At 40.8% G+C, this 19,455-nt stretch overlaps 1 protein-coding gene and 2 non-coding genes across 5 annotated transcripts in view; 1 reads left to right on the forward strand and 2 right to left on the reverse strand.

Annotated features, from left to right (window-relative positions):
- PCSK5 (proprotein convertase subtilisin/kexin type 5) overlaps nt 1–19,455 on the forward strand; it is a 519,623-nt gene that overhangs the window by 311,215 nt on the left and 188,953 nt on the right. For all 3 annotated transcript variants that reach the window (XM_024996182.2, XM_024996184.2, XM_024996185.2), the window contains exon 13: nt 12,085–12,221. In XM_024996182.2, coding sequence (XP_024851950.1) covers nt 12,085–12,221 — 137 coding nt within the window. The remainder of the gene's footprint in view (nt 1–12,084; nt 12,222–19,455) is intronic.
- TRNAC-ACA (transfer RNA cysteine (anticodon ACA)) lies at nt 3,685–3,756 on the reverse strand. Its single transcript has one exon. It is a non-coding gene; the product is annotated as a tRNA-Cys (tRNA).
- Nucleotides 16,914–16,985, reverse strand: TRNAS-GGA (transfer RNA serine (anticodon GGA)). Its single transcript has one exon. It is a non-coding gene; the product is annotated as a tRNA-Ser (tRNA).

Below are 19,455 nucleotides of genomic sequence, written 5' to 3' on the forward strand. Positions count from 1 at the left end.
AAATCGAAACCACAATGAGTTATCACCTCACACCTGTCAGAATTGCTATCATCAAAAAGAATACAAACAAAATGTTGGGAAGGATGTGGGGTAAAAGAAATTCTTGTACACTGTTGGTGGGAATCTCAATTGGTGCCCCAACTGGAAAACAATAGGGAAGGTCTTCAAAAAACTAAAAATAGAACTACCATATGACCTAGCAATTCCACTCCTGGGTGTAGATTTAAAAAAAAAGGAAAATTAAAAATACAGCTGTTCTTTAATTTCTTACTACCCTAAGAACTTCAGTGAGGGGTGCCACTTAGATGTCATGATGAGATGGTCATAGCTCTCACTGCCCACACATAAACAGAGTAATGAGCTGCCTAGAATCTATTGGCATGAAACAGTGTAACACTTAAGATGTGTGTAATATTAAAAGGATGCCACAGAAAAGTTAAAGGCCACCTGTTGTTCTTTATCCTATAAAAGAAATGGAGAACACTGACTCTTCAGGCCTCTGAGATGGTCTTCCTGGCCCCTAAATGTCTGCTGGCATTTGTTGCAGGTAAACTGAATGCTTTTGCCTGAGCACTTTCCAAAGTTAAAGGAAATTCTATTTGTTTTAAAAAAGATTTTGGCATATGTTTTTCTACAAAGATTCAGTTAGTAAATGTTTCAAGCTTTGCAGGTCATGTGTCTGTTACCACTCCTCAACTCTGCCATTAGAGTGCAAAAGTCATTGTAAACAACATAGATGAATGTGCATGGCTGTGTTCCAATAAAACTTTATTTATACAAACAGGCCAAGGACCGGATTTAGTTTGAGGGCTGGCAATAGTTTCCTAACCACTATTTAAAGGTTGGCCCTTTAGTCTTTATTGGCCAAGGGAACACTCACTTTCTCTTTGTAGCCTCTTCCATTCTCTCTGCTGCTAAGTCACTTCAGTCGTGTCCGACTCTGTGCGACCCCATAGATGTCAGCCCACCAGGCTCCTCCGTCCCTGGGATTCTCCGGGCAAGAACATTGGAGTGGGTTGCCATTTCCTTCTCCATTGCATGAAAGTGAAAAGTGAAAGTGAAGTCGCTCAGTTGTGTCCAACTCTTAGTGACCCCATGGACCGAAGCCTACCAGACTCCTCCATCCATGGAATTTTCCAGGCAAGAGTACTGGAGTGGGGTGCCATTGCCTTCTCTGCCATTCTCTCTACTCCCTTCAAACATTTCTCCAGCAGATAATTATATTTCCAGGACCCTGCTGAAAGGCCAGAATGTTCTAGCACAAGTCTTCTTTTGCTCCATTGGCTTTTTGAGTGGTTGGGATCATGGGTGGGGGATACTTGTCAGCAAGTGGGACCAGATGGGGAAAGGCCAGGTTTTCTTATACACCCCATTCCCATTATGGTTCCAAACTCCAAGCCACAGTGAGAAGCCTAAAAGTTTCTTTAATTTGATGTTTTTCTCCAAGAGGAACATTTAATAGGAGCAAAAACCTTACTGTCAAAGGCCTATACAGTCCAAATGAAAGTCAAACTTTTATGTCGACAGGGCCGCCTGTCCACACGCCAGGTGTCCGCGGCCGTGGTGATCTCTGGTAGGACACTGACAACAGCCCAGACAAGCTGAGGGGCCAAGTCCAATGCAGGCCTGCAGGGCCGAAAGTGAGACTGAGGAGCTCTCAGTGGCTTTTCAAAATCTTCAAATTCATCTGTTGTAGGACAGTTAGAAAGAGAGAAAACAAGAGCATTTCTAGAGTCTCTCATTGCATTTTATTTCTGTTCTTGGAAGTCTTCTTGTGTTCGTCCCTAAAACCTAACATCTTTCATTAGAGCATGAGGTAACCTGGGCTTCATATTCTATTAAGTGAAACTTTGCCAGGATCAGTATATGCAGCTGTGAGAAACTGAAGGATGCTTTGGCATCCAGTCGCTGCACACGCCCTCCTCCCTGTGCAGTCAGGGATCTCAGCTGCTGCCAGGTCTTGCTACTACCTGCCTGAAGCTTCTCTTCAGCAAGCAAGGCCTTCAGATGCACAATTCTATGATTAAAGGACATCATGCCAGCTGTTGTTACCGAAGCCAGGGAAGACCTTGTTCTTGATTTCTTTTCTTTTCTTGACTGCTGTTCATGTGCATTGCATTTGGAGTACCCAGGTGACCCCAGTGAAGTACAAAGGTTGGCTTCACACATGTGTAACTCTTCTCCCTGGAGCCCCCTCCATGTAGAAAAATGGTCCACCCACAGTTGTTTGCTTGGAAAACTCAGTCCCTTCAGCCTTTCTGGGATCTTCTGCATATTTCAATATTTCTTGTTGGCTTCCCTGGAAATGACGTCAGTGAGGAAACTTGTGAGCAGAGGAGCAAAAGATTCCAAGACAGGCATTTGGTGAATTACAGTGTCACTGGCTCCAGTTCCTCGTGAATTCTTCAACAGCAGGCATCCGCTTTGCTCTTTGCAAAGTGCTGAACCCCAAAGTGCTGCCTGACTTGTGTCAAAGAAAAGTAACAGGCATTTCCAATGCGCGGTGACCCATCTTATGGTTCACTTTAGTCTGTCCCATAGGGACCCCCTGGGAATAAGGTCTGCATGCAGAGTACATCTTCTTGGTCCGGAGCATTTCTTAAAGTGCTGCTCTTTTGTCGATCTTCCATCTCAGCGCTGAAAATAAGTAGCCACCCCCCAAAAAAATGGCAGACAAAATGGAGTGGAGAGAGGGGACTGGAGATAAGGGATGTAAAAGGATGTTATGAATTCATTGGCCCACAGTTCCCCAAAACACTGCTATGAACGTCTGACCTTTTAAATGTAAAACAGCCGCACTTGGTCCCCAAACCAGTCTGGCCACCTTCCAGGGCCTGGCTCCCCCGTCCTTGTTGTACTTGACGCTAGTAGAATCCCTCCTACTGAGGTAGCTAAGGCAAGATGGTTTCTTTAGGTATTGTTTTCCTTCTGGCATATTCCAAAACTTTATTTTTATGAGGAAATCTCTCTTCAGAACTTCCCAGTCTCTGACCTCCTGGCAAAGAGGAATCTGTGTCCTCTCTCCTTGGCCCTGTTTCAAAGCACACTCCCAGGATTGGGATCTGAGGGCAAGAAGCATCAACACGGGATGGGCAGGTGGTGAGGGGAAGGTCTGCTTTGCTCCTGGTGGCCTTCAAGTTGGCCTGCTGGCCTGGGCACTATACCTGTCCTCAAGGAAAAGGTGACCAGGTCAGAGTTTAGAAGGAATTTGTATGTCAGAGATTTTTTTAATTTTTGTAAATTGAAGTATAGTTGATTCACAATGTTGTGTTAATTTCTGCTGTACAGAACAGTGATTCAGTTATATATATACACACACACATATGTACACATTCTTCTTTATATCCTTTTCCATTATGTTTTAGCATAGGATATTGCATATAGTTCCTTATGCTACACAGTAGGACTTCGTTGTTTATCCATTCCATATGTAATAGTTTGCGTCTGCTAATCCCAACTCCCCAGTCCCCCTCTCCACTGGGCAGTCTATGTCTGTTTCTGTTTCGTAGATAGGTTCATTTATGACATATTTTAGACTCTACATATAAGTGATATCATACGGTATTTGCCTTTCTTGTTGTGACTTGACTTCACTTAGTATGATAATCTCTAGGTCCATCCATGTTGTTGCAAATGATAGTATTTTGTTCTGGAGTGGACTGCCATTTCCTTCTCCAGGGGATCTTCCCAAGCCAGGGATTGAACCTGGGTCTCCCGCATTGTAGACAGACGCTTTACCATCTGAGCCACCAGGGAAGTCATTTTTGTGACTTGACTTCACTTAGTATGATCATCTCTAGGTCCATCCACGTTGCTGCAAATGACATCATTTTGTTCTTCTTCATGGCTGACTAGGGTTCCACTGTGTATATGTACCACATCTTCTTGATTCATTCATCTGTCAGTGGACATACAGGTTTTTTCCATGACTTGGCAACTGTGGGTAGTGGTGCTACAAATATAGGGATGTGCATGATCTTTCTGAATTATAGTTTTTTTCTGGATATAATTATAGTTTTTTCCAGGCATGGAATTGCTAGATCATATGGTAATTGTATTTTTAGTTTCAGGAACCTCCATACTGTTTTCCACAGTGGCTGCACCAACTTGCATTCCCAGCAATAGTGTAGAAGGGTTCCCTTTCCTCCACACACTGTAGCATTTGTTATTCTAGACTTTTTAATGATGGCCATTCTGAGTGATGTGAGGTGATACCTCATTGTTGTTTTGCTTTGCATTTCTCTGTTAGTGATGTTAAGCATCTTTTCATCTGCCTTTGTAGATGCCATTGGCCATCTGTATGTCTTCTTTGGAGGAATGTCTATTTAGGTCTTCTACCCATTTTTTAGTTGGGTTGTTTTTTGTTGTTGTTGTCGTCGTTGAATTTATGAGCTGTTAACATATTTTGGAAATTAAGCCCTTTTGGTCACATGATTCACAAATATTTTCTCCCATTCTGTAGGTTGTCTTTTCATTTTGTTTATGGTTTCCTTTGCTGTGCAAAAGCTTGTAAATTTGATTAGGTCCCATGGCTCCCACTGCTGCCATGGGAGACTGACCTAAGAAAACATTGGTATGGTTTATGTCAGAGAATGTTTTGCCTATGTTCTCTTCTAGGAATTTTATGACGTCACATCTTATGTGTAAGTCTTTAGGCCATTTTGAGTTTATTTTTGTGTATGATGAGACGGTGTGTTATAACTTCATTGATTTTTATATGCAGTTGTCCAGCTTTCCCAGCCCCACTTGCTGAAGAGATTTTTTCCATTGTATATTTTTGCCTCTTTTGTCAAAGATTAATTGACTGTAGATGTGTGGGCTTATTTTTGGGCTCTCTAGTCTGTTGATACATATGTCTGTTTTTGTGCCCATACTACACTGTTTTGATTACTGTAGCTTTGTAGTATTGTCTGAAGTCTGGAAGGGTTATGCCTTCTGCCTTGTTCTTTTTCCTTAGGACTGCTTTGGCATTTCAGGGCCTTTTATGGTTCCATATAAATTTTAGGATTATTTGTTCTGGTTCTGTGAAAAAAATGTCATGGGTAGTTTGATAGAAAGTGTTAGTCATTCAGTTGTGTCTGAGTCTTTGCAGACCCATGGACTGTAGCCCGCCAGGCTCCTCTGTCCATGGAGTTCTCCAAGCAAGAATACTGGAGAGGGTAGCCATTCCATTCTCTAGGGGAATCTTCCCGACTCAGGGTTCAAACCCAGGTACTGGAGAGGGTAGCCATTCCATTCTCTAGGGGAATCTTCCCGACTCAGGGTTCAAACCCAGGTCTCCTGCATTGCAGGCAGATTCTTTACTGTCTGAGCCACCATTTGATTGGGACCATATAAAACCTGTAGATTGCTTTGGGGAATATGGTCATTTTAACAATATTAATTCTTCTAATCCAAAAGGTGGGATATCTTTCTATTTCTTTGACTCATCTTCAATTTCCTTTATTAATGTTTTATAATTTTCAGTATTTAAGTCTTTTACCTTCTTGGTCAAGTTTATTCCTAGTATTTTATTTGTGTGTCAGAGATTATTATTGAGGACAATAAATAGTGCCCCTATTAGACACTCATCTTTCTTTCAGGAAAGTCAGTATTTCTGAGGAGGACCATGTAAAACAAAGAACACTGTGCAGTTAAAAGACAGGAATTCTGCAAGGCTTAAAACACAAAGCTTTCCTCGTGGGTCATCTGAGATGAAGAGTTAGAGCTCTGGTGGCAGAGTCATCCCTATTTGACCTCTCCTGTTTCTCCATGAGGCATGACCCTTGACAGTGGACTGGGCATTGGCCTCTGTGAGAAGGAAGGATACTGAGGTCCAGCTCAGACTCAGAATCCATGGCTCACTCCGTGTCATCTCCCCTTAATGATGACACGCATCTCCCCTTAACTAGACATGCAGAACAGGAGAATGAGCTAGGAAGGAAGCTGAGGGGACAGCAACCCTCCCCCCCATATTACCTTCATTTTGGTATTGACAAAACCTGTGTTCTAGTCTTAGGACCAGAAAATGCTATCCTTAACGGTCAATTCCAAAAACAAAGGGGCCACAGTTAGCATTCTGAAAGTCCTTATTTTCCTCGACATTTCAGGAAGGAGTGTCTTCAGTGTTGCTCAGCCCTTCACCATGGGAATTCCTCAGGAACAGATTTTTTTGCAGTCGCTGAACATGTTGCCCATGTGGGCCGTCTGGAGCCCCTCAGTGCCTCCCCATGCTGGCTGCTGGGCACTTGCTAGAGCTCCTGTGGAGAACATCTGTTCCAGGAAGCAGGGTTTACCCGAGCATCTGCAGGTGCTGAGCCCTGGAAGGCACTCGGCAGCCTTCACAGCTAGTCCAACTCGAGCTGCGTGCCCCATCAGCCCAGCAGGCAAGCCCCGGCACCACCCTTAGCAGGTCAGGTGGAGGATTTAGTGAGTAAACAGAGCCATCCTTGAGTGGACAGTTAGTGCTTTCTCTCCCCTTTGTTTTCTCCTGCCCTCCCACCCTTCCACTCCTCCTCCTGGCCTGTCTACCCAGCCTAACAAAGAATCAAACCAAATAATAAGCACAAATGCTTTACTTCTGGGGAGACCGTGGGGATCTGGCATAGGTAGGGGACCTAGGTGGGCTTAGATCCCTTTATGATAGATACAAGAGCAACTATATTTCATCATTGTTGCAGTGAGCGTCTTTTTATTTTTTAAATTTATTTTTAATTGGAGGATAATTGCTTTACAATGTTGTGTTGATCTGTGCTGTACAACAGTGTGAGTCAGCCATGTGCATACATATATGCCCTCCTTCCTGAGCCTCCTTCCCAGCACCCCCATCCCACCGCTCTAGGTCATCACAGAGCACTGAGCTGGGCTCCCTGTGCTGCACAGCTGCTTCCCACTAGCCATCTCTTTCACACATGGTAGCGTATGTATGTCAGTGCTCCTCTCTCAATTCATCCCACTTCCCACCCTCCCCTTCCCCCACTGTGTCCACAGTCCATTCCTAAAGCAACTTTGGATGTTACCCCTTATATGACCACATGTTCAACTTCTGCCTACAAATTTTCCAACAGAAAGCCTGTCCCATCACATTCTTCCTTCAACTGCATTTGTCAGAATTATAAAAACCTTGCTTTTTTTCTTCCCTAAATACCCGCATACTGTCTTCAACTCATTGAGTTTTAGACTTAGTTTAGCTTTATTGGCTCTCTGTTCTAGATTTTGGCCTCTGACTGAAAGCTGAAACTTTGCCTCTCTTTCTAAATTTGACTACAGATGTGTATCTCTGGTTCTAATTATGGTCTTAAGTGGAAAGAAGGTATACTTTCTCATCTGTACAACCTATAGTTTCTGTAATTAACTGTGTTTAACTGTCGTGTTTCTACCTGAATATTTTTGTCACTGCCCAAGTGTTCAATGACAGACTACTGACATTTTGCAAAGTCATGCTATATAAATGCAGGTATGACTTGCCAAAATTACACTTTTGCTGTGGAAGTTTCACGTTATACAAGGCCTCACCATGGGAAAAAGCTTCTTTCTTTATTCAAAAGACAGTATAGCCTTTGGAGTTATAGCTGGGGTGGTCTTGATGTCACCCGTTTTTATGTTCAACTTCGGAAAAGTGATTTTTTTCATCTAGAAAACAGACGTAGTTGTATCTGCCTCGCAAGTGTGTTACAAGTAGTAAATAAGGTAATACAGTAAGCTCCTAGTATAGTAAGCACTTGGAAGTGCTAACCCTTACTCACACGGTGCTTTTCAAAACACCTTGCAAATGACTATCACACAGAGAAGACTGGCTCCTTCTCCCACAGAGGCTGATTCTAAAGGTCTGGGAGAGGCCCACGGATCTGCATTTCTCATAAGCTCACAGGTGACGCTGAAGCTTCCTGGCCTGCCGCAGAGCACATTTTTAAATAGCACCGATTTAAAAGATCACCCAACTTTTTCAAACACATTCTTCTTATTTTCATGTCACTAAAAGACTTGTGAGCAATATGCTGCTGGGTGCTGTGAAAGTCACTTACAAAGGCATTTATAATGTAAACCAGATATTTAGATAAAGCCTACTATTAAAGAATAAATCTTCAAGACGATTAAGTGAGTACTTATTTACAGGTACTTATCATGTACCCACAAGGATCAATGCCTTTGGGGGTTGGTAAGTTAGTGATAGTGAACATGTTGAAAGTTCATTTTGAAACTCGTGTTTTCAGGTATTCCAAACTTCTAGAACCAGTACCTTTCTCTCAACATTTCTTAAAGAAACGATTTAGGAGAGAGCAAAAAACTTAATAGTGTGTTTTAAATACCCTATTTCATAAGCAAATAATTTAAAACTTACAAAAGACAAACATCTAAAGAAAATCAAAAGTTCAGTTTCAACTGAGCCAAATGAGTGCTTTACGCATTCTATCAGCTTTATGTTAAATTGTGATGAAGCACTAAATAAAGAAAACAAAAAGAAAAAAGGGAACCTCCCAAAATATTCGATTAATGTCTGATTCTGTAGTGAACACAAATACCGTCTAGGAAGTTGTGGATAATTCTGAAATTAATATCCATTTACATTTGGGAAATAATAATATGATAACACATAGCTGTCAATAGCTATAAAATGTCTTATTATTTAGTTGCCATAACATCATAGAAGCACGTGGTAGCCCTGACACTTTGACTGACTCTTTAAGTGAAAGGGGAGGAAAAAAGCTTACAGTAATTATATGAGTTATTTCCTGAGTTAAGTAACCCTCAAAAGGATGTACTACATTTAATGGCAGTCCTTTCTACCGGGTTTTATCCAAGCAATTTATTTGAAAACCGCTCACAGGGATAGGGCTGTGGGGCACCCTTTTAATAACGGGCTACATAATTTGTGCCACCGCATGCATATATCATTTCAGTGAGCACACGATTATGAAGTCAATTGACAGAACAAGGTTTCACTGCAATAGGAGATATGGACACGGGCATGGAGTTAATCTACTCCAGCTTTCAGCACACTGGCCTTGCTTTATTAACATCTGATCCACACTAATAATGCTGACATGTGCCTGTTTTCTTCACTGTTGGCAGAGCACAGACATTCAGACAGAGCACTGGACCTCTTAGCTGATAAACAACCACACAATTAGAATCTCTATAGTGGTGTCCAATGGTTTGACACTTGGTTTGAGCAAGTATATACTTTGCAACATGAATCTCATCTGCTAACTACGTTACCTTTTGTTATATGCAGACAACACAAGGTTTTTAAACAGTACAGTACTAAAGATAGGGAATAGATTAAGTATTGAATTGGAATAAAAATAAAAGTGTGGGATTAGAAAAGTCAATGCCCAGCTAGTTGAAACAACAACAATCAGTGTCTATTTCTCTCCTCATCAACTCTTTTAGCAAAATGCAGTGATCGTGTTTGGCTGCATTTTAATTCCTCTCCTCAACTTGTATGTCCACATGAAATTAATGAGCATTCCAGCCCTGCATAAAATGAAGAGACCAGGGTGGGAACCATTTAGCCAGAGAGACAAAGCCCGTTTATATTTGAGCTTTAAGACACTTTTGTGAGTAGTGAATTATGGATAGTTCTTCTGGGTACTAGTTTACATTTAATTTTCATTCCAAATGTGATTTTAAAATGATTGATCGCAGTGGAATGATTTTCAAAGTTGGAGAGGAAAGGGTGTAAGGGAAAAAACATAGGGTCTGCTAATCCAGCAGTCAAATAACTGACCCGTGAGTAATTAAGAGTTGGCTGAGGTTGTGGAAACAAGACTGCCCCTCATGTGATGGCAGCCTCAAGTCTCCTTTGTAGTTTCTGGACCTGAGGCAGTGAGCCAAGTGTTCTGTCTAAACTGTTTGGGAATTGCTTTTAAGTTCAGCACTCTTGGAAAGGTATTCCGTGACAAGTTGTTGTTTCAGTGCCCTCAAATGGCACAACAGCCTCAATGAACTGGAACCTAAATTAGAACTGAAAAGGGCTGAGAAGTGGTTCTAGACCAATTTTCTGCCTCCATCCATTTCTGTGTCAACATGTTCGCTTCAGTAATGTCTCTCTGGCAGGAGGGGTTATTGGAAAACATTCCTTCTTCTCTACCTCTGTGTCTCCATTGCAGCCAACACACACTTTCTGGGTTTTGCATGAAGGACTCAATATGTAAGTCAGTTGTTTAATGGCCCAGCAATTTCTTCCTGGCCAAGTCCAGTTTCAAGCGTTAACTTGTGAAACAAGCCCTGCAATGATAGTGCATGCACTGTAGGATCTCCTGGATGTGTGTACCACCCATGATCTATTGAAGATCATTTACAATGGAAAGACACTCATGTAAGGAGCCACCATTTCCATCTCTGTTAGCATGAGGGAAAGCTGCCCAATCCAACATGGTCCTCATTGAAATGCCACACCCCTCTGTTCAGAAGTAGCCTTTTACAGATAGTGTACAGATATTCTACAAAAAAAAGAAAAGGCCTCCTTCATTATGAATGGAGGCAGTGATTTTCAAAACTTATATGAAAAAGTCACAAAACATGTATGAATACTCCAAAGATCTGTAATGTTCTCTATTAAAGAGATCTGTTCAACTTTAACTCAGCCTTCTCAATTTTCTGGACATGGGACACTGAGAATGCTGCTAAAATACTTTTTTCTTCTTTCAAGAGCTCAGGAACCTGTAACAGGTGATTTTCCTGTTTATTGTTCTTCTCCAAGTATCAGCCACTTACCTTACACAGTCCCTATTTACACCATCCAACCCTTCTGTTTGAGAAGCCAGCTGGTATTTTAGAGGGAGCCTCAAACACATTTATATAACACACATACAAAAAAAAATCAGAGTCATTATGTATTAGTTACAATGAGATTAAAGTGGTTTTGTTTTTAGAACAGCATATTTTTCCCCCAATGGGAATAGCCACACAGAAGTTCACATTAGAGCCACCAGTTTCCTTGGTGAACATGAAATTAAAGCAAGGAGAGTTGACTGAATGTCATAAATAGCTATCAACATCCAGTTGTCATGACCTGTGTATTTATCTGCTCTGAAGGATAGATAATATCCTAGTAACTGGATATGGTTCGAGCAGAAAAAGATTTCATACAGGGAATTAGGAACTTAGAAAATTATTGGACAGACTGGAAGGACAGAATCTAGGCTGCAGTTCCAGGCATGACTTCCTGAACTGGATAATATTAATGGGCATGGTCTTTTCATTTAGGGGTAATTTCCATATAATTCACTTTCAATGTAAATAATTGAGGAAGTTTTGATAAATATATACTTGCATAACTATACATTAGTTTCAAGATATAAAACTGTTCTTCCACTCCCAAAACTTCCATCATGCCCCTGCCTCCTCCCTCCTGGCCCATGGCAACCACTGATCTGTTTCTGTTTAAGTAGTGTTTTCTATAATGTCATATGAAATTGAATCAGATAGTACATAATCTTTTGTGTCTGACTTTTTCCACTTAGCTTATTGCCTTTGAAATTCATTCATGTTGTTGCAGTTATTAATCATTCAAATTGGTATTACTAGGTAGTGTTTCCTTGTATGAATATAGCATAATTTATTTACCCATTCACCACATGATGGACATCTGAGTTGCTGATAGTTTTTGACCATTATGAATGATGCTGCTGTGAACATTCATGTGGAGTTCTTTATGTGGACACATGTCTTTACTCCTCTTGGGGGGATAGCTTAGTCATATGGTAAGAACTATCTAACTGTTGTTAAGAGCAGCTGCACCATTTTACATATCTATCAGCAGTGTAAGCAAGCTTCAGTTGCTCCCCATCTCCAACTCATGGTACTACCAGGCTTGTGGGTAGAGTTTTAGCCTTGGTTCCCTGATACCCACGTCATTATCCCTCCCAGATTTGTTACTGCTTGGCAAGTCCCATGCCTGTTTCCCAATAATTATGTGTGTGTATGTACTTGTGTGTGTGTATTTGGATCTACTAATCAGTGATGCCTAGGATGAAGACAATCTCCAGTGCTGAACTGAACATGTGATGGATACAGAGAGGTCATTGATCACGGTCTTGACTGGATCCTCGCTAAATTTTAAACAACACACAAAAGCAATGTTTTATGGCTCTCTCTCAGGCTTTTTGATCATTCCATGGAAGGATTTAAAAATTGGGAATTCATGACCATTCATTGCTGGGGAGAACGAGCTGCTGGTGACTGGATCCTGGAAGTTTATGACACTCCCTCTCAGCTGAGGAACTTCAAGACTCCAGGTAAGAACTCTCTTTCTATAATTTGATTTATTGTACAGAAAAACGGTGTATATTCTGGCCAATAAATGTGTTTCCCATTCATATATCAACCTTATCCTTTATCATGTAATTCTACGCCTCGAGTTGTCCTCCTGTACTCCAATTCTTGAGATTACCATTAGAAAAGTAATAATTTAGGATAAGAATTCAAGAAAAGACCTTTAAATATAAAGACAAGATAAAACATGACAGCTATTGATTGATATTTCAGAATTATGAGCCATGTCTCTAACCACCTTCCATTACTTTATCAAAAAACAAGCCAGCCTTGTCCACGTGCAATGGGTTAAATCACATAGTTATAAGAGCAGACAGGTTTCCTTCGATATCTTTTTTCTGAGTTTGCTTTAAATTTAATTTTCAGCGCAGACAAGACCTTGAGCTTGGCCTATGCCAGCTAAACTGGTTGCCACCTAAAAAAATGAGTGATAGCACTCTGCCCTGCATGAGACCAAGAGCTAAGTAAAGAGAAAGCTTTCCTGATATGTAAAACACGGTAATGATGTCAACAGAATTCTTTTCAGGTCATCTCAGGCTGTGTTGCCACACATGGCCTGTTTCCCTCTTCCTGCTAATGTATGAACCTTATTTGTAACATAAAATAAGGAAAAGTACAAATGCAGCGTGAGATGGGAGACTGAACAGTTTTTTGCAGCACCCTGTGTTCAGTATCAGTAATCCAAGTCTATGCCCCAACCAGTAATGCTGAAGAAGCTGAAGTTGAATATTTCTATGAAGACCTACAATACCTTCTAGAACTAACACCCAAAAAAGATGTCCTTTTCATTACAGGGACTGGAATGCAAAAGTAGGAAGTCAAGAGATACCTGGAGTAACAGGCAAATTTGGCCTTGCAGTACAAAACGAAGCAGGGCAAAGGCTAACAGAGTTGTGCTAAGAGAACACACTGGTCATAGCAAACACCCTTTTCCAACAACACAAGAGAAGACTCTACACATGGGCCTCACCAGATGGTCAATACCAAATCAGATTGATTATATTCTTTGCAGCCAAAGATAGAGAAGCTCTATACAGTCAGCAAAAACACCACCAGGAGCTGACTGTGGCTCAGACCAGGAACTCCTTATTGCAAAATTCAAACTTAAATTGAAGAAAGTAGGGAAAACCACTAGGCCATTCAGGTATGACCTAAATCAAATCCCTTATGATTATATGATGGAAGTGACAAATAGATTCAAGGCATTAGATCTGATAGACAGAGTGCCTGAAGAACTATGGATTAAGGTTTGTGACATTGCACAGGAGGCAGTGTTCAAGACCATCCCCAAGAAAAAGAAATGCAAAAAGGCAAAATGGTCTGAGGAGGCCTTACAAATAGCTGAGAAAAGAAAAGAAGCAAAAGGCAAAGGAGAAAAGGAAAGATACACCCATTTGAATGCAGAGTTCCAAAGAAGAGCAAGGAGAGATAAGAAAGCCTTCCTCAGTGATCAACACAAAGAAATAGAGGAAAACAATAGACTGGAAAAGACTAGAGATCTCTTCAAGAAAATTAGAGATACCAAGGGAACATTTCATGCAAAGATGGGCACAATAAAGGACAGAAATGGTATGGACCTAACAGAAGCAGAAGATATTAAGAGGTGGTAAGAATACACAGAAGAACTATACAAAAAAGATCTTCATGACCCAGATAATCACAATAGTGTGATTACTCACCTTGAGCCAGACATCCTGTAATGCGAAGTCAAGTGGGCCTTAGGAAGCATCACTACAAACAAAGCTAGTGAGGTGATGGAATCCCAGGTGAGCTATTTCAAATCCTAAAAGATGATGCTGTGAAAGTGCTGCACTCCATATGCCAGCAAATTTGGAAAACTCAGCAGTGGCCACAGGACTGGAAAAGGTCAGTTTTCATTCCAATCCCAAAGAAAGGCAATGCCAAAGAATGCTCAAATTACCGCACAATTGCACTCATCTCACATGCTAGTAAAGTAATGCTCAAAATTCTCCAAGCCAGGCTTCAGCAATACATGAACTGTGAACTTCCAGATGTTCAAGCTGGTTTTAGAAAAGGCAGAGGAACCAGAGAACAAGTTGCCAACATCTGCTGGATCATGGAAAAAGCAAGCAAGTTCCAGAAAAACATCAAATTCTGTTTTATTGACTGCACCAAAGCCTTTGACTGTGTGGACACAACAAACTGTGGAAAATTCTTAAAGAGATGGGAATACCAGACCACCTGACCTGCCTCCTGCAAAACCTGTAAGCAGGTCAAGAGGCAACAGTTAGAACTGGACATGGAACAACAGACTGGTTCCAAATCAGGAAGGAGTACGTCAAGGCTGTATATTGTCACCCTGCTTATTTAACTTACATGCAGAGTACATCATGAGAAATACCAGGCTGGATGAAGCACAAACTGGGCTCAAGATTGCCAGAAGAAATATCAATAACCTCAGATATGCAGATGATACCACCCTTATGGCAGAAAGCAAAGAAATAAAGAGCTTCTTGATAAAAGTGAAAGAAGAGAGTGAAAAAGATGGCTTAAAACTCAACATTCAGAAAGCTAAGATCATGGCATCTGGTCTCATCACTTCATGGCAAATAGATGGGAAACAATAGAAACAGTGAGAGACTTTATTTTCTTGGGCTCCAAAATCACTGCAGATGATGACTGCAGCCATGAAATTAAAAGACGCTTCTTGCTTCTTGGAAGAAAAGCTATGACCAACCAAGACAACATACTAAAAAGCAGAGACATTACTTTACCAACAAAGGTCCATGTAGTCAACGCTATGGTTTTTCCAGTAGTCATGTGTGGATGTGAGAGTTAGACTATAAAGAAAGCTGAACACCAAAGAATTGATGCTTTTGAATTGTGGTATTGGAGAAGACTCTAGAGAGTCCCCTGGACTGCAAAGAGATCCAACCAGTCTATCCTAAAGGAAATCAGTCCTGAATATTCATTGGAAGGACTGATGCTGAAGCTGAAACTCTAATACTTTGGCTACCTGATACTAAGAACTGACTTATTTGAAAAGACCCTGATGCTGGGAAAGATTGAAGGTGGGAGGAGAAGGGGACGACAGAGGATGAGATGGTTGGATAGCATCACCAACTCAATGGACGTGAGTTTGTGTAACCTCTGGGAATTGGTGATAGACAGGCAAGCCTGGCGTGTGCAGTCCATGGGATCATAGAGTCAGACATGACTGAGTGACTGAACTTTTTGCCTGTGGCGGAGCCCTGAGTAGTACTTGCCTAGTAACAAATGCTCTCTTTGTTTGATAACTACCCCAGTTCCCACCCAGCTGTGGCCACATCTTCCATCATCTAATAAGTTGTTGCCTCTTAATCCTTTGTCTAGTCCATCTGCAGAAGAACAAGGCTTGAGGGCCGTTATAGGACTGGTGTACAATTCTAAGTCCTCTTTTGATCGGAATAGATTAACCCAAACATTCTGTAGTTAACTGTAATGGTATGTATCATTTGGATACTGTGGGTTGTATTGGGCAAAAGAAACAAACAGTAAAGTGAAAAGTGAAGCATACATTTTTTTTAATTGTTTTTAATTTCTTATTTATTTTACTGTGTTGGATCTTAGTGGAGTATGCAGGATCTTTAGTTGCAGCACGTGGAATCAAATCCAGCCCCCCTGCATTGAGAGCACAGAGTCAGCCACTGGACCCCCAAGGAAGTCCCCCTGCTGCATACATTTGCCACACTTTTGCCCACCAGTCAGGGGAAGTCGCTCATTCTGAGAGGTCCATTTTTAGGGCACACGGTGTAGCCATCTCTTTCCCTTTATTCCATGATGTGGTTCATCTGTGTTGTCACAGTGGTCCCAGACTCAGGGGAATCAAAACCATCATGGTAGCAAGGTCACAATGAATCAGGGTAAAAGTTTTGTGAAAGCATATCAGCCCCGCACACCTCCAGCAGCCACCATATATGTAATAATTGCCAAGGTCTTACTCAGAAACCAGATTTTTGTCAACAAGGCAGGGTTGACAGAAAACATCTGAATAAACTAGATCCTAGTTACTGGAAAGCTTTCACTTGTTCCTAATCTCAGTTCCCAGGACCTTCCCCTCTCCTTCCCTCTTCTCTTCAAACCATGCTTCTTGCTCATGCCATGGAGATGCACTGTGCCAAGGCACTCAGGGGCAATAGCAGGCATGGTAGCTGGACTGGGCTGCCCTGACCAAAGGGCAGCTCCCACTAGATCCATCAGCATGTGTCACTCTTACGTCTCAGGAGACCTAAGCGAAATAAACACTGTCTAGATGTGGCAGTTGTGTGCCAAGAAAGGTGCAGCCTACAGACATAAGGGGTGCACTATCTACTGAGGATTTGAGACAGTTATATATAAAAGTAACTCTTTAATATCCCCATTCTAATGCATCTCAGTGATAAAATGCTCCTCCCCACAAGCAGACTGCCCCTAGGGGCACACTGATGACAGACCTGGGGTTTGCATTCATGGGTGTGAGGCTATTAATCTCTCTCTCTGCCCTCAAGGAGTTCAGAGTCTATCCAGAGTTTACTGTGATTGTCGTGTTGTGAAGTCGCTCAGTCGTGTCCGACTCTTTGCGACCTCAGGGACTGTAGCCTACCAGGCTCCTCCCTCCATGGGATTCTCCAGGCAAGAGTACTGGAGTGGGTTGCCATTTCCTTCTCCAGGGAATCTTCCCAACCCAGGGATTGAACCCAGGTCTCCTGCATTCCAGGCAGACGCTTTAACCTCTGAGCCACCAGGGAAGCCCCCTACTGTGATTATCTGTGTTAAAAGGTCTCTGCAGTAGCTCTGATCATCTAGAGTTGTCTATTTCGTATCATTGACTTCTCCTTATACTGTTTAAATGTTCAACCACAGTCACCTCCAGTCATCTTAAGAGATGTTCCTTTGTGCCAGAAGAGATACCCTAATGCTGTATAACCTGGGGTCAGAAGGCTTTAATAGAAACACATGGTCTTCAGGTATCCTTCTTCAACTAACCTTTCAGGTCAGGATTAGACACAGTTTTGAAAAGGGAGTTTCACTTTTTTCTGTTTCTGTCATTGTTACTATGGCATACAGTCCTCCAATTAATGTGGGATTTCTTTAGTAATTCAATTGCAGATGTAGAATCTTCTAGCCCAATTAAATAGTTGAATCATTTCCAAAATATATGTACATATATATATGTATATATATGTATATGTATATATATTTATATTTATATATATATATATGGCTCCAAACTTGAGTTTATTTATTATTTCTTCCCACTTGTTAATTATTAAAACATAATAAGGTTTTTGGAGGATTTTTTTCTTATTCTTGTTCCATTGCATATTAAATCTATCTTTGATTTTTACCTTGGGCAGATTGCATTTGAGTGTTAGCAAACAGAATGGATTTTCTCTTATTCTGCATGTATACTGCTATTTCTTCACAAGATATTGCCATTTACACTGCAAAACCTCTAGAGATTTACCATCATTGCTTTTTCTTTAATAAAGTTGGGAAGGCGGAAAAAAAAAAAAAGAAATTAGCAAATGGAAAAAGTAGTAGGGGAGGAAAAAATTGACAGCCCAAATATGGCAGCATTTGATGTGAATTGTGGCAGAGATCCTAAGGAAATAAAATTACATAATAAGTGAAAAATAAAAAGATAAATTGCCCGGCAAGGGTGTCCCCAGAGGGCTTATGATGTACTTCAGAAATGGCACCAGGGGAAATAATCAGTTATGAGTCAGCACTCTCTAAACACTTACAAGGGTAAATTTTTAGATCCAAGATGATCTTAAGTTAAATGGACCAGGTTTTAGAGTGACTGATGGATTGGGTTTCCCATACTGTCTTTATATCATGTTCTCCAGTTATGCACTTGAGAGATGCCATAAGGAAAAGAGGTTCTCTTTTTGCATTGCCACCTAAAGGCAGTCAGATAGGTCATTAATTTCAGGTAGTCATTCATTTCTTGACGGCACTTAATGTCTATGACTTGAAATCCTGAGACTGAATAACACCCTAATTATGATTAGCATAGTTATTAACAAGTGAGTCCAAAGAAAAGCTGGCAGAGGGCAAACCAAATATAAACCAGCCTGCTGGCCCAGTGCACATGTCAGAAAATAATGAATGTGGCCCAGAATACATTTTTAAACTTCATATGCTTATACTCCTAGAAACGACCAGGAAGACAGAATTATATAACAGTTTAAGAATGTAAGATTTGGATACAGAATTTTTTTTTAATTGAGGGGTAATTGACATATTAGTTTTAGTTGTACAATTGTACAATTTTATATTTGTATATACTACAAAACAATAACCACAATAAGTCTAGTGAACATCCATCACCTCACATAATTTTTTTCTTGTGATGAGACCTTTTAAGATACACTGTTTAACTACTGTGTTGTATACAATACACTATTATTAAACATACTCACCAATCTGTACGTTATACCCCCAGGACTTAATAATGTTTTACTGGATGTTTGTACCATTTGATCCCCTTCATCTATTACATCCACTCATACACACCTCCTGCCTCTAGCAACCACCAATCTGTTCTGTGTATCTATGTGTTCAATCTTCTACTTTTTAAAATTTTTTAAGACTCCACATATCAGAGATCATATAGTATCTGTCATTTTCTATCTGACTTCACTTAGCAAGGTCCATCCATGTTTTCCCAAGTGGAAAGATTCCCTTTTATGGCCAAATATTATCTATATACATTTATATGTGTATGTGTCTATATGTGTGTGTGTATCCATTCATCCATCATTGGACATGTGGGCTGCCTTCTTTTTTAGGCTATCTAAATAATGCTGCAGTGAACATGTGGGTACATATAACTTTTAAGAGTGTTTTTTTTTTCCAGAAGTGGAATTTCTGGACCACATGGTAGATCTATTTTTAATTTTTTGAGGAAATCCCATAATTTTTCCAGAATGGCTGAAAATTCACATTCCCACCAACAGTGCATAAAGATTCCCTTTTCTCCACTTCCTCACCAATATTTGCTATTTCTTGTCTTTTTGATAATAGCCATTCTAACAGGTGTAAAATAATAGCTCATTGTGGTTTTAATTTGCATTTCTTGGATGATTAGTGATGTTGAGCACCTCTTCATGCTGGCCATCTGTATGTACTCTTGAAAAATGTTTATTTAGATCCTCTTCCCATGTTTTAATCAGATTGCTTTTCTGCTGCTGAGTTGTATGACATCTTTAT

This window comes from Bos taurus, chromosome 8 (genome assembly GCF_002263795.3).
Source record: "Bos taurus isolate L1 Dominette 01449 registration number 42190680 breed Hereford chromosome 8, ARS-UCD2.0, whole genome shotgun sequence".
Classification (NCBI taxonomy): domain Eukaryota; kingdom Metazoa; phylum Chordata; class Mammalia; order Artiodactyla; family Bovidae; genus Bos; species Bos taurus.